This window comes from Nerophis lumbriciformis, linkage group LG22, assembly GCF_033978685.3.
Source record: "Nerophis lumbriciformis linkage group LG22, RoL_Nlum_v2.1, whole genome shotgun sequence".
Taxonomy (NCBI): domain Eukaryota; kingdom Metazoa; phylum Chordata; class Actinopteri; order Syngnathiformes; family Syngnathidae; genus Nerophis; species Nerophis lumbriciformis.
This window is the reverse complement of record NC_084569.2, coordinates 27628217-27647458: the sequence shown is the minus strand read 5'-3', so window position 1 is coordinate 27647458 and position 19242 is coordinate 27628217. Positions and strand designations below refer to the sequence as shown.

The window sequence follows — 19242 nt, the reverse complement described above, 5'->3', positions numbered from 1 at the left end:
CAGCTCACCTGCACTTAATGAGGAGAAGCAGTAGATCCCCATTATTCCTGTTTGAAGCATTTAACACTGTAATTTGACCACTGGGTGGTAATCATTGCATTCATTAAGAAAAGTTGTGTTTATTACCTACGGTGGGGCCAACTGAGACAAAAATAGATAAATAAATAGGTATATTTAAATAAATCCTTAAATGTGTGATTAATTCATTTGATTGTAATTAAATTCATATTATATATATGTTATTAAATGTGTCATTAATTTATTGAATGCAAAATTACACATAATTATTTACTCAATTATCTAATAATTTCATTAACTTTTTAAACATTATAAATGATTACTTTCATGATTTGAGTAATCATTCCAAATGTAATCAATTATTTATATCATTATTTTTTTATGTATTTAATTATTTAATTCATAAATGGCACATTTAAATATTTGTAAAGATGTATCCCTTTTGACTCCCCATATTGTATTGGGCTTTTTTTTTTACATACTGTATTTGGCATTAAGGCTTATAACTGTGTTTGCATGTTCTCCCCGTGACTGCGTGGGTTCCCTCCGGGTACTCCGGCTTCCTCCCACCTCCAAAGACATGCACCTGGGGATAAGTTGATTGGCAACACTAAATTGGCCCTAGTGTGTGGATGTGAGTGTGAATGTTGTCTGTCTATCTGTGTTGGCCCTGCGATGAGGTGGCGACTTGTCCAGGGTGTACCCCGCCTTCCGCCCGATTGTAGCTGAGATAGGCTCCAGCGCCCCCCGCGACCCCAAAGGGAATAAGCGGTAGAAAATGGATGGATGGATATATATATATATATATATATATATATATATATATATATATATATATATATATATATATATATATATATATATATATATATATATATATATATATATATATATATATATATATGATATTATTAAAAGGTAAAAAAAGAGCAGTACATCTTATAATATAATTTATAATATAAAACATATATATATATATATATATTTATATATATATATATATATATATATAATTTAATATATATTTCATGTATATATACTTATATATATACATACATTCATCTATATAGCTTTGTATTTATATGTATATATATAGATTTATATATATATATAATTATATATATTTATATATATTAGATAGGCTCCAGCACCCCCGCGACCTCGAAAGGGACAAGCAGTAGAAAAAGGATGGATGAATATTATAAATAATATATTTACATTATATACAAAAATAATGATGATATTTATTTATATACATAATTTAATATATATTGCATGTATATATAGTTATATATATAGTTTTGCATTTATATGTATGTATAGATTTCTGTATAAATAATTATATATATTTATGTATTATATCATAAATAATATATTTACATTATATATATATATATATAAATATATACATATAAATAATAATAATTATATATGTATGTATATATACATATATATGTGTATATATATATATATATATATATATATATATATATATATATATATATATATATATATATATATATATATATATATATATATATATATATATATGTGTGTGTGTGTGTGTAGTAATGTTGATAAAAATGCTAATGTATGGTCCATTGTTTTGTCTTGGTTTCCTAAAACCACATGCTCGCCTTTCTCCTCTCTTGTCATTTTCGCGCCACCATTACTAACAAGCCCCACCCCCTCAATGATATGACTTCCTGTATCACGTTACTGTCCAATAGAAAACCAGCCAAGGTTGAGTTTGGCCAATGAGAGGCGAGAAAACCGCCTCCGCGCGACCAACTGGCGGGAAACAGACAGGAAGGAGTTCACTTTTGCCGCGAACTTACCTCCAGCGTCTTTGTGAGCCGAAGTTAGTCGTTCATATTGTTTTTTTTCTTAGAATAAGCTAAGACAGAAACACACTTTCTGCAACATGTCCAACTTTGACGACCCGGGAGTGTACTACAGCGACAGCTTCGGAGGCGGAGAAGGACCCGGACAAGATGACGGAGGACTGAAAAGGATCCAAATCAAGAAAAGATTCCGCGAGTTTCTTCGACAATTCCGAGTAGGAACCGACCGTACCGGCTTCACGTACAAATACAGGTAACATTATTACACTTTTTTCCCATCAAAGGCTTACATGCAAAAAGTAAAATACATAAGTAGTTCTATTACTTTGTTGATGATGAGTCATTGTATGCTCACTTTTATGGGAACAAATTAATTTGGTTAGTTAGTATATCCTGGTTGCACTGTGGGAGATTGTTGCAGACTTTTTTTGTTTCGTATTCCCGATGAAAAGAGTATAATTGTGTGTGTGGGGGCCGTCATCTATTGTCTAAACTCTTTACAAAGTAAATACATATATTGTTCAAATGATTAAGCTTACAACGAGACTAAATAAACAATCAAAAATGGCTGCACTAATTGCTCATTTCTGCTTATATTAAAGATGGAAAAAGATGAGAGAACAAAAATTATGTACATAGTTTTAATATGGTTTCTGTAGGACAAACATGACACAATCCTCCTAATTGTTATAAATCACACTGTTTATGTTAAACATGCATCAGTGATGATCGACTATCTGTCGAGCGCCGTTTTGTCCTACTAATTTTGGCGGTCCTTGAACTCACCATAGTTTGTTTATGTACAACTTTCTCCGACTTTCTAAGACGTGTTTTATACCAACCCTTTTTTGTCTCATTTTGTCCACCAAAATGTTAATGCTGTGCGTGATTGCACAAAGGTGATCTTTGTTGATATTATTGACTTGTGTGGAGTGATAATGAAGCATATTTGGTCAGTGCAAAGCTAATCGATGCTAACATGCTATTTAGGCTAGCTGTATGTACATATTGCATCATTATGCCTCGTTTGTAGGTATATTTGAGCTTATTTAATTTCCTTTAAGTCCTCTTAGTTAAATTTATATTTGCATGTCTCATGACATATTGTCTGTATGTAATATTGGCTGCATTTCTGATAGTTGTTTGTGCGCCATGTTGTTCCAGACCACAGCAAACATTACCAAACTTGCAAAGATTGTACAAACCCCGTTTCCATATGAGTTGGGAAATTGTGTTAGATGTAAATATAAACGGAATACAATGATTTGCAAATCATTTTCAACCCATATTCAGTTGATTATGCTACAAAGACAACATATTTGATGTTCAAACTGACAATCTTTTTTTTTGCAAATAATCATTAACTTTAGAATTTGATGCCAGCAACACATGACAAAGAAGTTGGGAAAATTGGCAATAAATACTGATAAAGTTGAGGAATGCTCATCAAACACTTATTTGGAACATCCCACAGGTGAACAGGCAAATTGGGAACAGGTGGGTGCCATGATTGGGTATAAAAGTAGATACCATGAAATGCTCAGTCATTCACAAACAAGGATTGGGCAAGGGTCACCACTTTGTCAACAAATGCGTGAGTAAATTGTTGAACAGTTTAAGAAAAACCTTTCTCAACCAGCTATTGCAAGGGATTTAGGGATTTCACCATCTGAGGTCCGTAATATCATCAAAGGGTTCAGAGAATCTGGAGAAATCACTGCACGTAAGCAGCTAAGCCCGTGACCTTCGATCCCTCAGGCTGTACTGCATCAACAAGCGACATCAGTGTATAAAGGATATCACCACATGGGCTCAGGAACACTTCAGAAACCCACTGTCAGTAACTACAGTTGGTCACTACATCTGTAAGTGCAAGTTAAAACTCTCCTATGCAAGGTGAAAACCGTTTATCAACAACACCCAGAAACGCCGTCGGCTTCGCTGGGCCTAAGCTCATCTAAGATGGACTGATACAAAGTGAAAAAGTGTTCTGTGGTCTGACGAGTCCACATTTCAAATTGTTTTTGGAAACTGGACGTTGTGTCCTCCGGACCAAAGTTGAAAAGCCAGCATCTGTGATGGTATGGGGGTGTATTAGTGCCCAAGACATGGGTAACTTACACATCTGTGAAGGATACATTAATGCTGTAAGGTACATACAGGTTTTGGAGCAGCATATGTTGCCATCCAAGCAACGTTACCATGGACGCCCCTGCTTATTTCAGCAAGACAATGCCAAGCCACGTGTTACATCAACGTGGCTTCATAGTAAAAGAATGCGGGTACTAGACTGGCCTGCCTGTAGTCCAGACCGGTCTCCCATTGAAAATGTGTTTCGCATTATGAAGCCTAAAATACCACAACGGAGACCCCCGGACTGTTGAAGAACTTAAGCTGTACATCAAGCAAGAATGGGAAATAATTCCACCTGAGAAGCTTAAAAAATGTGTCTCCTCAGTTCCCAAACGTTTACTGAGTGTTGTTAAAAGGAAAGGCCATGTAACACAGTGGTGAACATGCCCTTTCCCAACTACTTTGGCACGTGTTGCAGCCATGAAATTCTAAGTTGATTATTATTTGCAAAAAAAATAAAGTTTGAGTTTGAACGTCAAATATCTTGTCTTTGTAGTGCATTCAATTGAATATGGGTTGAAAAGGATTTGCAAATCATTGTATTCCGTTTATATTTACATCTAACACAATTTCCCAACTCATATGGAAACGGGGTTTGTAATAAATCCATTCGAAGAAGACAGCCTGCCGTTTCCTTTAACTTGGACACACACATCTATACCTTTGGTAATTCTAAACCAGTAATTTCCAATTGTTCTCTCACCCTCTGAGAAGCCTCCATTTTACTAATGATTTCGAATGTTGTAAAAATGTGTAGAATAAATATTACATTTCAACATTTCTGTCAACCAAGATTTGTGTCAGCCTACGACGCTGTCATTTTGATAGTAGGCTAATACAACTAATATAGACACTTACATCATGTGTTGTCTTCATTATAACACGTATATAAGACTTTTAAAGTCATTTTCATAGAAGGCTAATATAGCTTATATAGACACTTACATCATGTGTTGTCAATTATACAAGGCTTTTAATTTTTTGCGGCTCCAGACAGATTTTTTGGGGGTATTTTTGGTCCAATATGGCTTCTTCAACATGTTGGGTTTCCGTCCCCTGGCCTAGCCACTATGCCAGTGTATTATACAATAGTGCCTCAACTTGCGAGGCACTACTACAAATTTGTTCTTTGACAGCGCTCTTAACCCAAAAAACTTGTATCTCAAATCAGTTTATCACTTTCCCCTCCCCCCAAACACGGCCCAATTCTAACATTTAACATGCATTTCAAAAAGTAAATCACCTGTTTGTATTATAAATATTGTATACAAATACAGTAGCATGTACTACTAACACGTAGTAATGATGTGCAGCATTTACATTGTAGAGCGGACATCTACGCCATCTCCTTCCAGGGGCTTATCGGTCAAACACACCATCAGCAGCTTTTTCATATTTCCGTGTATAAAATGTCAGCCGGTTTGATAGTTTTCATGTCGACCCCTAACTATAAGCTAAAGCTCTTATCCGAAAACACTTGAGGTCCAACTGTTTATGCCAATATTTGTACTTCAGAGATGAGCTGAAGAGACACTACACCTTGGGGGAGTACTGGGTGGAGGTGGAGATGGAGGACCTTGCCAGCTTTGACGAGGATCTGTCCGACTGCCTTTACAAGATGCCTACAGACAACCTGCCACTGGTAAGATGCACTCTTGCATAAAGTAATACAAAACCAGTGAAGTTGGCACGTTGTGTAAATGGTAAATGTTTTTAAAAAGTAGTTTTTTTTCTTAGTATATTTTCATACTATATATTATACATAATGAATATATATTTATACAAACTATATTCCTTTTTTATACAAATAAATATATCTGTATATTTATTCTATTAATATCTATTTTATATATGTATGTATGTATATATATATATATATATATATATATATATATATATATACACACACACCTGCTATATGTATGTATATATCAATACTATACCTATATAATTTATACAATATTTATATACATTTTTACAATGTATATATTTATTAATGCAATATATATTTTTACAAATTATATTCCTTTTTTATACAAATAAATATATAAAATATATATATTTTTTTAATCTATTGGTCTATTTATTAGTTGGAGGAGGCTGCAAAAGAGGTAGCTGATGAGGTGACTCGTCCTCGGCCAGCCGGCGAGGAAATGGTGCAGGACGTCCAGGTCATGCTAAAGAGTGACGCGCATCACGCTTCCATTCGCAACCTGAAGGTAAAACACACCTTTACTCCACATTTTGTCACCTCTCCGCATAATTGATCATTTCCATACTTGCCGTTTTCGCTCGTCCGCAGTCCGAGCAGGTTTCCCGCCTGGTGAAAGTGCACGGCATCATCATCTCGGCGACGGGAGTGAAGGCGAAGGCCACCAAGGTGTGTCTGCAGTGTCGCGGCTGTCGCCACGTCATCAACAACATCTCACTGCCGCCGGGCCTGCAGGGCTACGCTCTTCCACGCAAGTGCAACAAGTGAGTGCCACGCAAACACAGCGCTTTCCGTGTTTTATAAACCACTCATCTCACGCTTGTTTCCATAGCGACGGTGCTGCCGGACGGGCTAAGTGCCCCGTGGACCCCTTCTTCATCATCCCGGACCGCTGCGTGTGCGTTGACTTCCAAACGCTGCGCCTGCAAGAGTCTCCGGATGCTGTACCGCACGGAGAGATGCCCCGCCACCTGCAGCTCTACTGTGACAGGTGAGCACATCGTTTGACGCCCGCTATCATGCTAATTAGCTGCCTGAAATCGGGTGACTCCACTGTAGAAATAGCCTGCATGTCTTCTAGCACATACGCTGCAATGTCTCTTTCAATGTTGTCCTGGCTAGCAGTGCCTCCGTTAATATCCAGCCGCTGTTGGAGGTGGTGGTGAAGTGTGTCCCTCTTTACTGGCGTCGTTGAAACATGTTGCTTTTGTAGCTGTTTCAGCAGATTTGAATTGCTGTTTTGGGCAGTGGATGTGATCTTTGATCCAAGACACAACTTACATTTAACCAAAATGTTTCTTTGTGCTCGACAAAAGAAAAGTAGTGAGAATATCTCCATGTTAAGAAACTCGACTGCGGCTCCGCCATGATGTCTTGTTAGTAAACACAGACACGCCCCCCTCCCCTCACACAGAGCGCGCCTCTTCTCTCCCTTGTGACACAAGAACATTCAGAAGGACGACACTGCAACTCTCCAATAAACACCACTCAGATCTTCTGTTTCTAGCCGATACTACATAAAAAATAACGCAGTAACGCATCATGTAGTAACAATAACTGAGTGACTGAATATAAAAAATAACTCGTTAGACTACTAGTTACCGCCGAAACTAACGGCGTTACAGTCCCAACACTGATCGTCATGGACCCACTAGCTGCGCAAGCTAGCTCTCCAATCAGCTAAACAGGCTCAATAACTCCACGGTGACGTTTTGGTGAGTTTACTGGGGAATTTGTGAAACTCAAACAATACAAAAAGAATGCCATTGTAAGTTAATAATACTAACAGACACTCATAAACGTGTTAGCATGTTAGCTAATGCTAACGATGCTGGCACTCCTATAGACATCACACATGGGACAGTTTAGTAGGTATGAATTGTTTTGGTTAAATTGTAAAACTTAAAAACGCTGTTGGAAGGATGAATGGAGAATCTTTTGGAGCAGAAATGCTATGGACTGTTTTACTTCCGGTTTAAAGCATTAAAACAGGAAGTACATTTTCAACCTGCGGCACCTACAGTAAGCGAACTTGTTCAAAAGCACAAACAATAGCACACCTTTTGACTTTTTCCGAATGAGTTTAATGAAAACTACGGAACACAAAACATTATGGCCGAAAAATCCATAAATCAGCCTCACTGTTTTATACGGCGCAGGAAAAAAAGTAGTGACTTAAAGTCCGGAATTCATGGTGATATATATTATAATGAGCACCAGAGAGTGATCAGCCTGCCCACAAAATGGCTGTGCTGCGAGGGAAGGGATTCATATGGCCCGTTAACCTGGGTGGATCTCATGTAAGAGAAAGGGGGGGAAATCACTTTTCAATGCAGTCTGCTGAAAATGATGGAAATTGTCACACTACATAGCAACTGACGCTGTGGTCAAAGTTTGAATTGCCACAAAACACATTTTAAAATCTTAAACACTACTGTCATCTGGCGGCTAAATTTGCCACGTTTCATGTGTCCGGTCAACCGCGACAAATGGCGCCATATGAATGCCCGTCCTACTGTACACAATGGGTGAATTCACACAACACAGCATATTTTTATTCGGGCTTTGGTTCGTACAATGATGGGTTTGTAAATGGAGGTTCCACTCCAGTGCTTGAGCCAAGGACAAACATAGGTCCAATAAAAGTGTTTGACGTTTTGATACCGGGGCAAACGAGGCATTGAGCTTGCTTCGTGTTCCCTACCCAATTAGGTACTTGTGTGACCGCGTGGTCCCGGGCAACCGAGTGACCATCATGGGTATCTACTCCATCAAGAAGATGGCCGCTGCGAAGACCAAAGGCAAAGAGAAAAGTGTCGGCGTGGGGATTCGAGCATCCTACCTAAGAGTGGTCGGCATCCAGGTGGACACAGAAGGGGCAGGTAACTACAGAGCATCTTGGCAGTGGCACTCATCGAAATAATGTCAACCGTGTGCAGCTGCAGTGTTTATGGACATTTGACGAAGTTAATCATATTTTAAGTACCAAATTAGAATGGTATGGCATCAGAGAGTTGGTCTTAAATTGGGTAAAAAGTTACTTAACCAACAGGAAGCAACATGTGAAGCTAGGCAAATAGTGTATTTTGTGGCGTACCCAGGCCCCCTGCCCCAAAACCATATCTGGCTCCTGTCGATGTGGAGGAGCAGCAGCTTTACTCTGAGCTCCTCCCGAATGACAAAGCTTCTCACCCTATCTCTAAGGGAGAGCCCCGCCACCTGACGGAGGAAACTAATTTCGGCCACTTGTGGCCGTGGTATTGTCCTTTCGGTCATAACCCAAAGCTCATGATGAGGATAGGAATGTAGATCGACCGGTAAATTAAGAGCTTTGCCTTTCGGCTTAGCTCCTTTTTTACCATGACGGACCGATAGTGTCCGCATCACTCCAAACGCTGCACCGATCTGCCTTTCGATCTCACGACGTGAACAAGACCCTGAGGTACTTGAACTCCTCCACTTGGGGAAGGGTCTCCTCCCCAACCTGGAGATGGCACGCCACCCTTTTCCGGGTGACAACTATGGACTCTGACTTGGGGGTGCTGATTTTCATCCCAGTCGCTTCAAATCCAAGCAGTAGGAGCTGAAGATCCTGGTCCGATGAAGCCAGCGGGACCACATCATCCGCAAAAAGCAGAGACCTAATCCTGCAGCCACCAAAACGGATCCCCTCAACGCCCCGACTGCGCCTAGAAATTCTGTCCATAAAAGTTATGAACAGAATCGGTGACAAAGGGCAGCTTTGACGGAGTCCAACCTTCACTGAAAGCGTGTCCGACTTACTGCCGGCAGTGTGGACCAAGCTCTGACACTGATCATACAGGGAGCGGTCCACCACAATCAGACAGTCCGATACCCCATACTCTCTGAGCACTCTCCACAGGACTTCCCGAGGGACACGGTCGAATGCCTTCCCCAAGTCCACAAAACACTTTTTAGACTGGTTGGGCAAACTTCCATGCACCCTCAAGGACCCTGCTGAGAGTATAGAGTTGGTCCACAGTTCCACAACCAGGACAAAAACCACACTGCTTCTTCTGAATCCGAGGTTCGACTATCTGATGTACTCTCCTCTCCTTACCAGGAAGGCTGAGGGGTGTGATCCCACGATAGTTGGAACACCCCCCCCAGTTCATTCTTAAATAGAGGAACCACCACCCCGGTCTGCCAATCCAGAGGTACCGCCCCCTATGTCCACACAATGCTGCAGAGTCTTGTCAACCCCCACAGCACCCAGAGCCTTAAGGAACTCCGGGCGGATCTCATTCACCACGGGGGCCCTCCCACTGACGAGTTTCGCAACTACCTTGGCAACCTCTGCCCCTAAAAATAGAAGAGTCCACCAGAGAGTGTCCAGGTTCTGCTTCCTCGTTGAAAGATGTGCAGGTGGGAATGAGGAGGTCTTCAAAGCATTCCCTCCACCGATCCACAATATTCGATGTCGACGTCAGCAACACACCATCCTAACCATACACGGTGATGACAGTGCACTGCTTCCACCTCCTGAGGTGGTGGATAGTGGTCCAGAATCGCTTCGAAGCCGCCCGGAAGTCGTATTCCACGGCTTCTCTGAACTCCTCCCATGTCCGAGTTTTTGCCTCTGCAACCGCCAAAGCCGCACATTGCTTGACCTGTCGGTACCTGTCCACTGCCTCCAGAGTCTTATGAGCCAAAATGACCCAATAGGACTCTTTCTTCAGCTTGACGGCATACCTCACCTCTGGTGACCACCTGCGGGTTCTGGGCTTACCGCCACGACAGGCACCGACCACCTTGCGGTCTGAGCTCCGATCGGCTACCTCGAACATGGTCCACTCGGACTCAAATCCTCCCCGTAACATGTTCGAAGTTCTCCCGGATAATTGAAACTCTCTCGGACGGGAGACTCTGCCAGACGTTCCCAGCAGACCCATCACTTTGCGTTTGGTATCTGAGCCGACTCACTACCAGGTGGTGATCGTTTGAAAGCGCCGCCCCTCTCTTCACCCGAAAACATGAGACCGCAAATCGATTGATACAACCACAGAGTCGATCATGGACTGGGGGCTAGGGTGTCCTGGTGCACATATGGACACCCTTCTGTTTGAACATGGTGTTCGTTATTGACAATCTGTGACGAGCATAGAAGTCCAATAACCAAACACCACCTGGGTTCAGATCAGTTAAAGTACCACTGATAGTCACACACACTAGGTGTGGTGAAATTACCCTCTGCATTTGACCCATCCCCTTGTTCCACCCCCTGGGAGCGCTCGGGAATAATTTTTTGGGTGATTCCAATTCCAACCTTTCATGCTGAGTGCCTAGCAGGAAAGCAATGGGTCCCATTTTTATAGTCTTTGGTATGACTCGGCCGGGGTTTGAACTCACGACCTACCGATCTCAGGGCGGACACTCTGACCACTAGGCCACTGAGCAGGTTTGGTCAGGGCGTTCGTTAAAAAAAAAAGTTTATTTTTTCCCAATGTGCCTTGTCCAGCCACTCGGACAAATCATTAAATGTGTGGGTAGAATTTTCCATCCATCCATTTTCTACCGCTTGTCCCTTTTTGGGGTTGCGGGGGGTGCTTTTTATTAAACAAAATCAGTTTTCTTTTAAGTAATGTAGAAATTGATCAGAGCTGTTTATGTATTTTATGGAGGAATGTAGTTAATCATAGACCTGGCACCCAATGTTAATAAAAAAGTATTGACTTTTAACCCAGAATCGATTCTAAATTGAATAGTTATCCCCAAGGATCGAACCGAGTCATGTGGTGCCCAAAGATTCCTAATTCCATAAAAACTTGGGAGGCCAGACCAAGACTTTGAAGTATTTGGTCTCGTGCAGGTCGAGGGGCCACCGGCTCCGTGTCCCCACAGGAAGAGGAGGAGCTGAGGACGTTGGCCACGTCTCCGGATATTTACGCCTCGCTGGCTCGATCTGTGGCTCCCTCCATCTACGGCAGCGAGGATCTCAAAAAGGCCATCGCCTGTCTGCTGTTCGGAGGTTCCAGGAAGCGGTAAAGAAGCCCACGAGATTCGAAGGAAAGTCCGCATGTGCTTATCAACGTCTTGTCTCCAGGCTGCCTGATGGTCTCACCCGCAGAGGAGACATCAACTTGCTCATGCTTGGAGATCCTGGCACAGCCAAGTCTCAGCTGCTCAAGTTTGTGGAGAGGTGCTCACCCATTGGGGTAATTTATTATTTTATTTTTTTTACAATAAATCCTTCAGTTCTAGACTTTGTTGACAACTGAATGAATTGTCATTGTCCGCTCTCAGGTTTACACCTCAGGAAAGGGCAGCAGTGCGGCTGGTTTGACCGCCTCGGTCATGAGGGACCCGGCCACGCGGGGGTTCATCATGGAGGGCGGCGCCATGGTGCTGGCTGACGGCGGCGTTGTCTGCATCGATGAGTTTGACAAGGTCAGTGGATGATGTTGCTAAAATAGCGGAAAGTCTGCGCAAATATGAACGGCACATAAATATTCTTTGACCCGTGATATTCAGAAAAGGTCTGCTTTGACAGACCTTTCGGCATGTCTAAGAGCGAGAGGTATGGCGATCGTACCTGTCAACGTTTGCATTTCAAAATATAGGAATTTTCTCTGGAAAATGCATTAAAATAAGTGACTTATTAAAAACACTAAGAAAATAAATAAGAGGTGCTCCTGGCGGGACTTGAAGTCATGACCCTTGACTTTCAACTCTGTAATCGCTGCACCATCCACACTAAGACATGAATTTATCATTAAGATGCTTCATATACCGTATATGGAGCGCATAGGTATATAAAGCGCACCCACTAAGTTTTAGTAAAAAAAATTTTTTCCCCATATATTCAAGTTATTTACACAGATTTTGTAAATGTTTATTTACATTAGGGTTGTATGGTATACCGGTATTAGTATAGTGACTAATGAATCATATTCGGTACTATACCGCCTCTGAAAAGGACCGGTCCGATCCTGTAACTACTTGGTATCAGATTGATGCCCAAATTTGTGGTATCATTCAAAACTAATGTAAAGTATCAAACAACAGAAGAATAAGTGATTAATACATTTTAACAGAAGCGTAGATAGAACATGTTAAAAGAGAAAATAAGCATAAATTAACAGTAAATGAACAAGTAGATTAATAATTCATTTTCTACCACTTATCCTTAATCATTTATATAAAATAATAGAATGGTAAATGACACAATATGTTACTGCATATGTCAGCAGCTAAATTAGGAGTCTTTGTTTGTTTGCTTACTTACTAATAAAAGACAAGTTGTCCAGTATGTTCACTATTTTATTTAAGGAAAAAATTGCAGTAGGAAACATATGTTTAATGTACCCTAAGATTTGCTCTTAAAATAAATCCAATAATGCAATTTTTTGTGGTCCCCTTTATTATAAAAAAGTACCGAAAAGTATGGAAAAAATTTTGGTACCAATACCAAAATATTGGTATCGGGACCACACTAATTTACATACCTTTTTATTGTTTCTGTCAAAATGTTTTAGTGCGACTTTGGTAAGCTGCGAAGCCGAACCACTTAATGGATTGTTGTAGCATTACGGCTCCCACAGTCAGACGTACTGTGCTTCAACATACGAGTATTACTAGTGTGTGTGTGTGTGTGTGTGTGTGTGTGTGTGTGTGTGTGTGTGTGTGTGTGTGTGTGTGTGTGTGTGTGTGTGTGTGTGTGTGTGTGTGTGTGTGTGTGTGTGTGTGTGTGTGTGTGTGTGTGTGTGTGTGTGTGTGTGTAGAGACCGCAAAACGGCACCTATTAGGAGACGTATAATCTAGTGTTTTGTTTCGCAATGTTATGAAAAACCAACTTTTCTTACCTACTGGTACCTGCTGATATGTATTTGGGATCTGCAAAAGTCCTGAAAATTTGCACGCGTCCGCCATTGTTTTCTGCGTCGTAGTCAATAAGCTCTGTCTTGTTCTCTATCCTCTTGTTGTGGGGCATTCATCCTCCGCTGATGACATTTCTATATAAAGAAGCGTACAGTTCTAACTCGGGCTACAACGATAAGTGTACAAAAAAATTGTTTAATTTGTCGCTGACAATTATATTTGTCGACCATAGTCGTGACGTCATCACTCGTGTTTTTCCGGGCAGAAGCGGGTCCGCATCGCTACCCGTAATGTGTGAGGATATTTCCTCTTATTCTTGTTAAAAACATGAACTCATTTTGCAAAGCGGACCTTGTTTTTATGGCAGTACATCTGTGATACACCAGTATTTAAAGCGGAGACATGATATCGGACGTTTTGGAGGGAGAATATGGTCTCAACCTCGGTAAGTGTTAGTTTCTACCTTGCTAGCTAGCTAGGAAGAGTGTTTAGTTTTTCCTTGTCCTCCACTGATTTTAACGGTTTTCTTTAATACATAAACAAGGTTCATTGTTAGTTTTTTTTAGCACTTTGCATTTTCTTTCTTTTGAATGGAAACATTTTAATAATCATTTTAATTTTGTAACAGCTGTATGAGCAGCACAGTTACAGTATGAATAAATATTTATAAATGAATTACCGTATTTTTCGGAGTATAAGTCGCACCTGCCGAAAATGCATAATAAAGAAGGAAAAAAACATATATAAGTCGCACTGGAGTATAAGTCGCATTTTTTGGGGAAATGTATTTGATAAAACCCAACACCAAGAATAGACATTTGAAAGGCAATTTAAAATAAATAAAGAATAGTGAACAACAGGCTGAATAAGTGTACGTTATATGAGGCATAAATAACCAACTGAGAACGTGCCTGGTATGTTAACATAACATATTAAGGTAAAAGTCATTCAAATAACTATAACATATAGAACATGCTATACGTTTACCAAACAATCTGTCACTCCTAATCGCTAAATCCGATGACAACTTATACGTCTAGTCAATTACGTGAATGAGCTAAATAATATTATTTGATATTTTACGGTAATGTGTTAATAATTTCACACATAAGTCGCTCCTGAGTATAAGTCGCACCCCCGGCCAAACTATGAAAAAACCTGCGACTTATAGTCTGAAAAATACGGTAGTCATCTTTGTTAGTAAGCACATGCCTAAAATAACCTGAGCTGCATTTAGAAGTCAATGGAAAAATCCGAGCCATTAAGTATGTGCACGCTTTATTATCTGATTAGTCGACTAATCGTTAGGATAATCATTGACTAATCGACTATCAAAATAATAGTTAGTTGCAGGCCTAGTTCTAACTTATATCTGTCAGTAGATTCGCATTGGAAGTGCTAAAAACTACCGGTATAACAAAGATGACATGGAGAAGATGCTGTCGAAGTGGAGGCACGTAAATAAGACATCCTGAAGAGACGGTCAGAAAGTGACTTGAAGATGGTCTGTAAAACATCATTTATGCAACATTTTGACCAAAGAACCACCATTACATATTATGTAGACCACAAGGAAGTGTTTAAATGTAGAAAAAAAATCATAAAATGACCCCTTTAAAACGCCTTATTTGTTGCACACAATGGCCCGAAAAATACGGTATACATTGTGCTATTAATGATCATTTTCATATGCATCATATATAATATGATTTTTATTGTTTTTTTACAACTTTCTTTACATTTTGCTCCTTATTTTGGTTTGACAGATATCTAAAAGCTGCCTAGATCAGTGTTTTTCAACCTTTTTTGAGCCAAGGCACATTTTTTGCATTGAAAAAATCCGGAGGAACACCACCAACAGAAATCATTACAAAACGAAACTCAGTTGACAGTAAAAAGTCGTTGTCACCATTGTTGGGTATGACTAAACCATCACTAAGCATGCATCACTATAGCTCTTGTCTCAAAGTAGGTGTACTGTCACCACCTGTCACATCACTCCGTGACTTATTTTGAGGTTTTTTTTGCCATTTCCTGTGTGTAGTGTTTTAGTTCTTGTCTTGCGCTCCTATTTTGGTGGCTTTTTTTCTTTTTTTGGTATTTTCCTGTAGCAGTTTCATGTCTTCCTTTGAGCGATATTTCCCGCATCTACTTTGTTTTAGCAATCAAGAATATTTCAGTTGTTTTTATCCTTCTTTATGTGGACATTGTTGATTGTCATGTCATGTTCGGATGTACTTGGTGGACGCCGTCTTTGCTCCACAGTAAGTCTTTGCTGTCGTCCAGCATTCTGTTTTTGTGTACTTTGTAGCCAGTTCAGTTTTAGTTTCGTTCTGCATAGCCTTCCCTAAGCTTCAATGCCTTTTCTTAGGGGCACTCACGTTTTGTTTATTTTTGGTTTAAGCATTAGACACCTTTTTACCTGCACGCTGCCTCCCACTGTTCCAGACATCTACAAAGCAATTAGCTACCGGCTGCCACCCACTGATATGGAAGAGTATTACACGGTTACTCTGCCGAGCTCTAGACAGCACAGACACTCAACAACAACACATCATTTGCAGACTATAATTACTGGTTTGCAAAAAATATTTTTAACCCAAACAGGTGAAATTAGATAATCTCCCACAGCACACCAGACTGTATCTCACGGCACACTAGTGTGCCGCGGCACAGTGGTTGAAAAACACTGGCCTAGATCATATCATCAAATGTTTTTTCTGTTTTATAAAGCAAAATCCTTTATGATTTCAGGACTAAATTGGCAAGTGTATTATGCAGATACTCGCGTACTAAACATGGATCAAATTGTTTCATGTTGCAGATGCGAGAAGATGACCGAGTGGCCATCCATGAGGCCATGGAGCAACAGACCATCTCCATCGCCAAGGTAATGACCAAACCTCGTGTTATTGTTGGGGATGGGCGATATATATATATTGCAGCCTCCTGCGATAATAATACATATATCACCGTACATGATTTGGTATTTAAATGATTATAGGACCATTTCCAAACGGGTCACAGAGGCTCCTAATGTAGTTAAATGATAAATGGGTTGTACTTGTATAGCGCTTTTCTACCTTCAAGGTACTCAAAGCGCTTTAACACTACTTCCACATTTACCCATTCACACACACATTCACACACTGATGGAGGGAGCTGCCATGCAAGGCGCTAACCAGCACCCATCAGGAGCAATGCTGAAGTTGAACTGAAATTGGAATTTTGTTTATAATTGTTGAAGTAGAGCACACGATTCCCAAACAGGCTGAATATTTTGAAGTTGGAACGGTTTGAATCAGATGAAAAATGTGGGAGTTGTGGAACTTTGAAGAATATCCCATTGATTTCAATGGGGATTTCCCCAAGATTTGGGAATTTTGGGAAAAGCGGGACTTTCTTAAAAAATTAAAAAAAAAAACTTGAATGGTCCGAATAAGTTGAAATGGTTGGTGTTGGAATTTTTCAAATCGGTCGAGTAATGTTGAAGTAGTAACATGTTGAATTGAGAAATGGCATTACGGAATTTCGGGAAAAACGGGAATTTTTCCAGTTCAAAAAACAACTTAGTTTTTTGTCCTGATTAAGAGGAATGTTTTGATGGTGGAACGGTTGAAGTGGGTTGAAAAATGTAGGAGGAGTAGTCGCCAGAAAAAAGAGTGGAAATAGAGCTTTGGAAAACCAGGAGTTCTGGAAAATCCTGGAATTTTTTGAACTTGGAAAAATGATAGTTTGCATTTACAGAATGGGGGAATGTGTTGAAGGTGGAATGAATGTGAAAATGGTGGCAGTTTGACAAATGGCCAATTCATTTTGAATGAGAAAAACATCCTGGAAAACCTGGAATTCTGGAAAGCTGGGAATTTTTGGAATTTGTCAAATGAAAGCCCGCGATTCCCGAATAGGCTGAACAGTTTGAAGTTGGCGCGCGCTACGTTCCACATTTTTCACATGATTCAAACTGTTCAGCCTATTCCGGAATCGCGGGCTTTCCCTTGACAAATTCCCAGATTTCCCAGAATTCCAGGTTTTCCGGGACATTTTTCCCATTTAATTGGCTATTTTTCAAACTTTCACCATTTCCACATTTTTCAACCGATTCAAACCATTCCACCATTCTGAAAATTCAAACTGTCATTTTTCCAAGTTCAAAAAAATTCCAGGAGTTTCCATAATTCCTGCTTTTCCAAAGCCCTATTTCCACCCTTTTTTCTGGCGACTACTCCTCCCACATTTTTCAACGTATTTCAACCGTTCCATCGTCCAAACATTCCTCTTCATCAAGACAAAAAACAGTTGTTTTTTGAACTGGAAAAATTCCTGGTTTTCCCGGAATTCGGTAATACCATTTCTCAATTCAGCAAATTACTACTTCAACATTTTACGACCGATTTGAAAAATTTCAACACCAACCATTTCAACTCATTCAGACCATTCAAGTTTTTTTTACCATTTTCAAAAAAATTCCCGCTTTTCCCGGAATTCCCAATTTTTGGGAACTTCCCATTGAAATGAATGGGAAGTTCTTCAACGTTCCACAACTCCCACATTTTTCATCTGATTCAAACTGTTCCAACTCCAAAATATTCAGCCTGTTCGGGAATTGTGTGCTCTACTTCAACAATTAAAAAAAAAAATTCAGGATTTCAGTTCAACTTCAGCATTGGATCATTCATACACAATTCCTTCAGGAATTGCCTCATCAAGTTACAGATGTGATGGAAATTAGTGGGAAAAAAACTAGCAGAGGATGGTTTCGATCCATCAACCTCTGGGTTATGGGCCCAGCACGCTTCCGCTGCGCCACTCTGCTGTGTGAGACTGATGAATACAAACTGTCTCCTCCTCCCAGGCTGGCATCACTACCACTCTCAACTCTCGCTGCTCCGTGCTGGCTGCTGCCAACTCTGTGTTTGGTCGCTGGGACGACACCAAGGGGGAGGACAACATCGACTTCATGCCCACCATCTTGTCCCGATTCGACACCATCTTCATCATCAAAGATCATCATGACCAGCAGAGGGACATGGTAACTGGTCACCTTTCTCATGACATATCTTCACCGTAACTCCCAGGGAATTTCTACTCTCCGTGCAATTCCCAGAAGGCAGCCAAAAGGCTGTTGGTTTAAAATTTACCACTCAACGACCGACAATTAGCCGCCTTTTTTTTGTAAATGCAGCCATTACGTGGTGTGTAGTGGACCACTGGAATGCTCAGATTAGGGGCAGGAGTCTGCTTGAATAGATGGAAGCTTCTACTGACAGCTCTCTTGTTGCTGTAGGACTATTGGTAAATATTGCTAATCTGATTAGAAATACTATTTATTATGTAGTTATATTTAAGTGATTGACTTTTTATTCTAACGTTTTATTTGATAGTGTTTTTGTTTCTGTAAAATGTGAACCTTTTTCTCATAGTATTCCAGCATAATTCTTGCACAATGACAGCTTTTTTCTCACTAACTTTTTTCCGCAAATACATTTTTAATAATATATTCTATTTTAATCTCTCAAATTACATAATTTTCTCTTTTCCTCAGAATATTCCTCAAAATAATTGTATGACAAGTTTTCTAACAATGTTGCAACTTTAAAAAAATACTTTTTTCACAAAATATTTTTACTTTAATCCCGTAAAATGGCATACTTTTGTCTTTAAAATAAATAAAGCTTCAACACAATTCTTGTAAAA

At 40.0% G+C, this 19242-nt stretch overlaps 1 protein-coding gene across 1 annotated transcript in view; it reads left to right on the top strand.

The window, feature by feature from the left end:
• The first annotated feature begins 1803 nt into the window (after positions 1-1803).
• mcm5 (minichromosome maintenance complex component 5) overlaps positions 1804-19242 on the top strand; it is a 35048-nt gene continuing 17609 nt past the window's right edge. The window contains exons 1-11 of the mRNA XM_061973299.2: positions 1804-2115; positions 5511-5637; positions 6086-6214; positions 6298-6470; positions 6539-6697; positions 8419-8588; positions 11537-11708; positions 11771-11882; positions 11971-12114; positions 16370-16435; positions 18401-18577. Of these exons, the coding sequence (XP_061829283.1) occupies positions 1943-2115; positions 5511-5637; positions 6086-6214; positions 6298-6470; positions 6539-6697; positions 8419-8588; positions 11537-11708; positions 11771-11882; positions 11971-12114; positions 16370-16435; positions 18401-18577 (1602 nt within the window). The 5' untranslated portion in view covers positions 1804-1942. The remainder of the gene's footprint in view (positions 2116-5510; positions 5638-6085; positions 6215-6297; positions 6471-6538; positions 6698-8418; positions 8589-11536; positions 11709-11770; positions 11883-11970; positions 12115-16369; positions 16436-18400; positions 18578-19242) is intronic.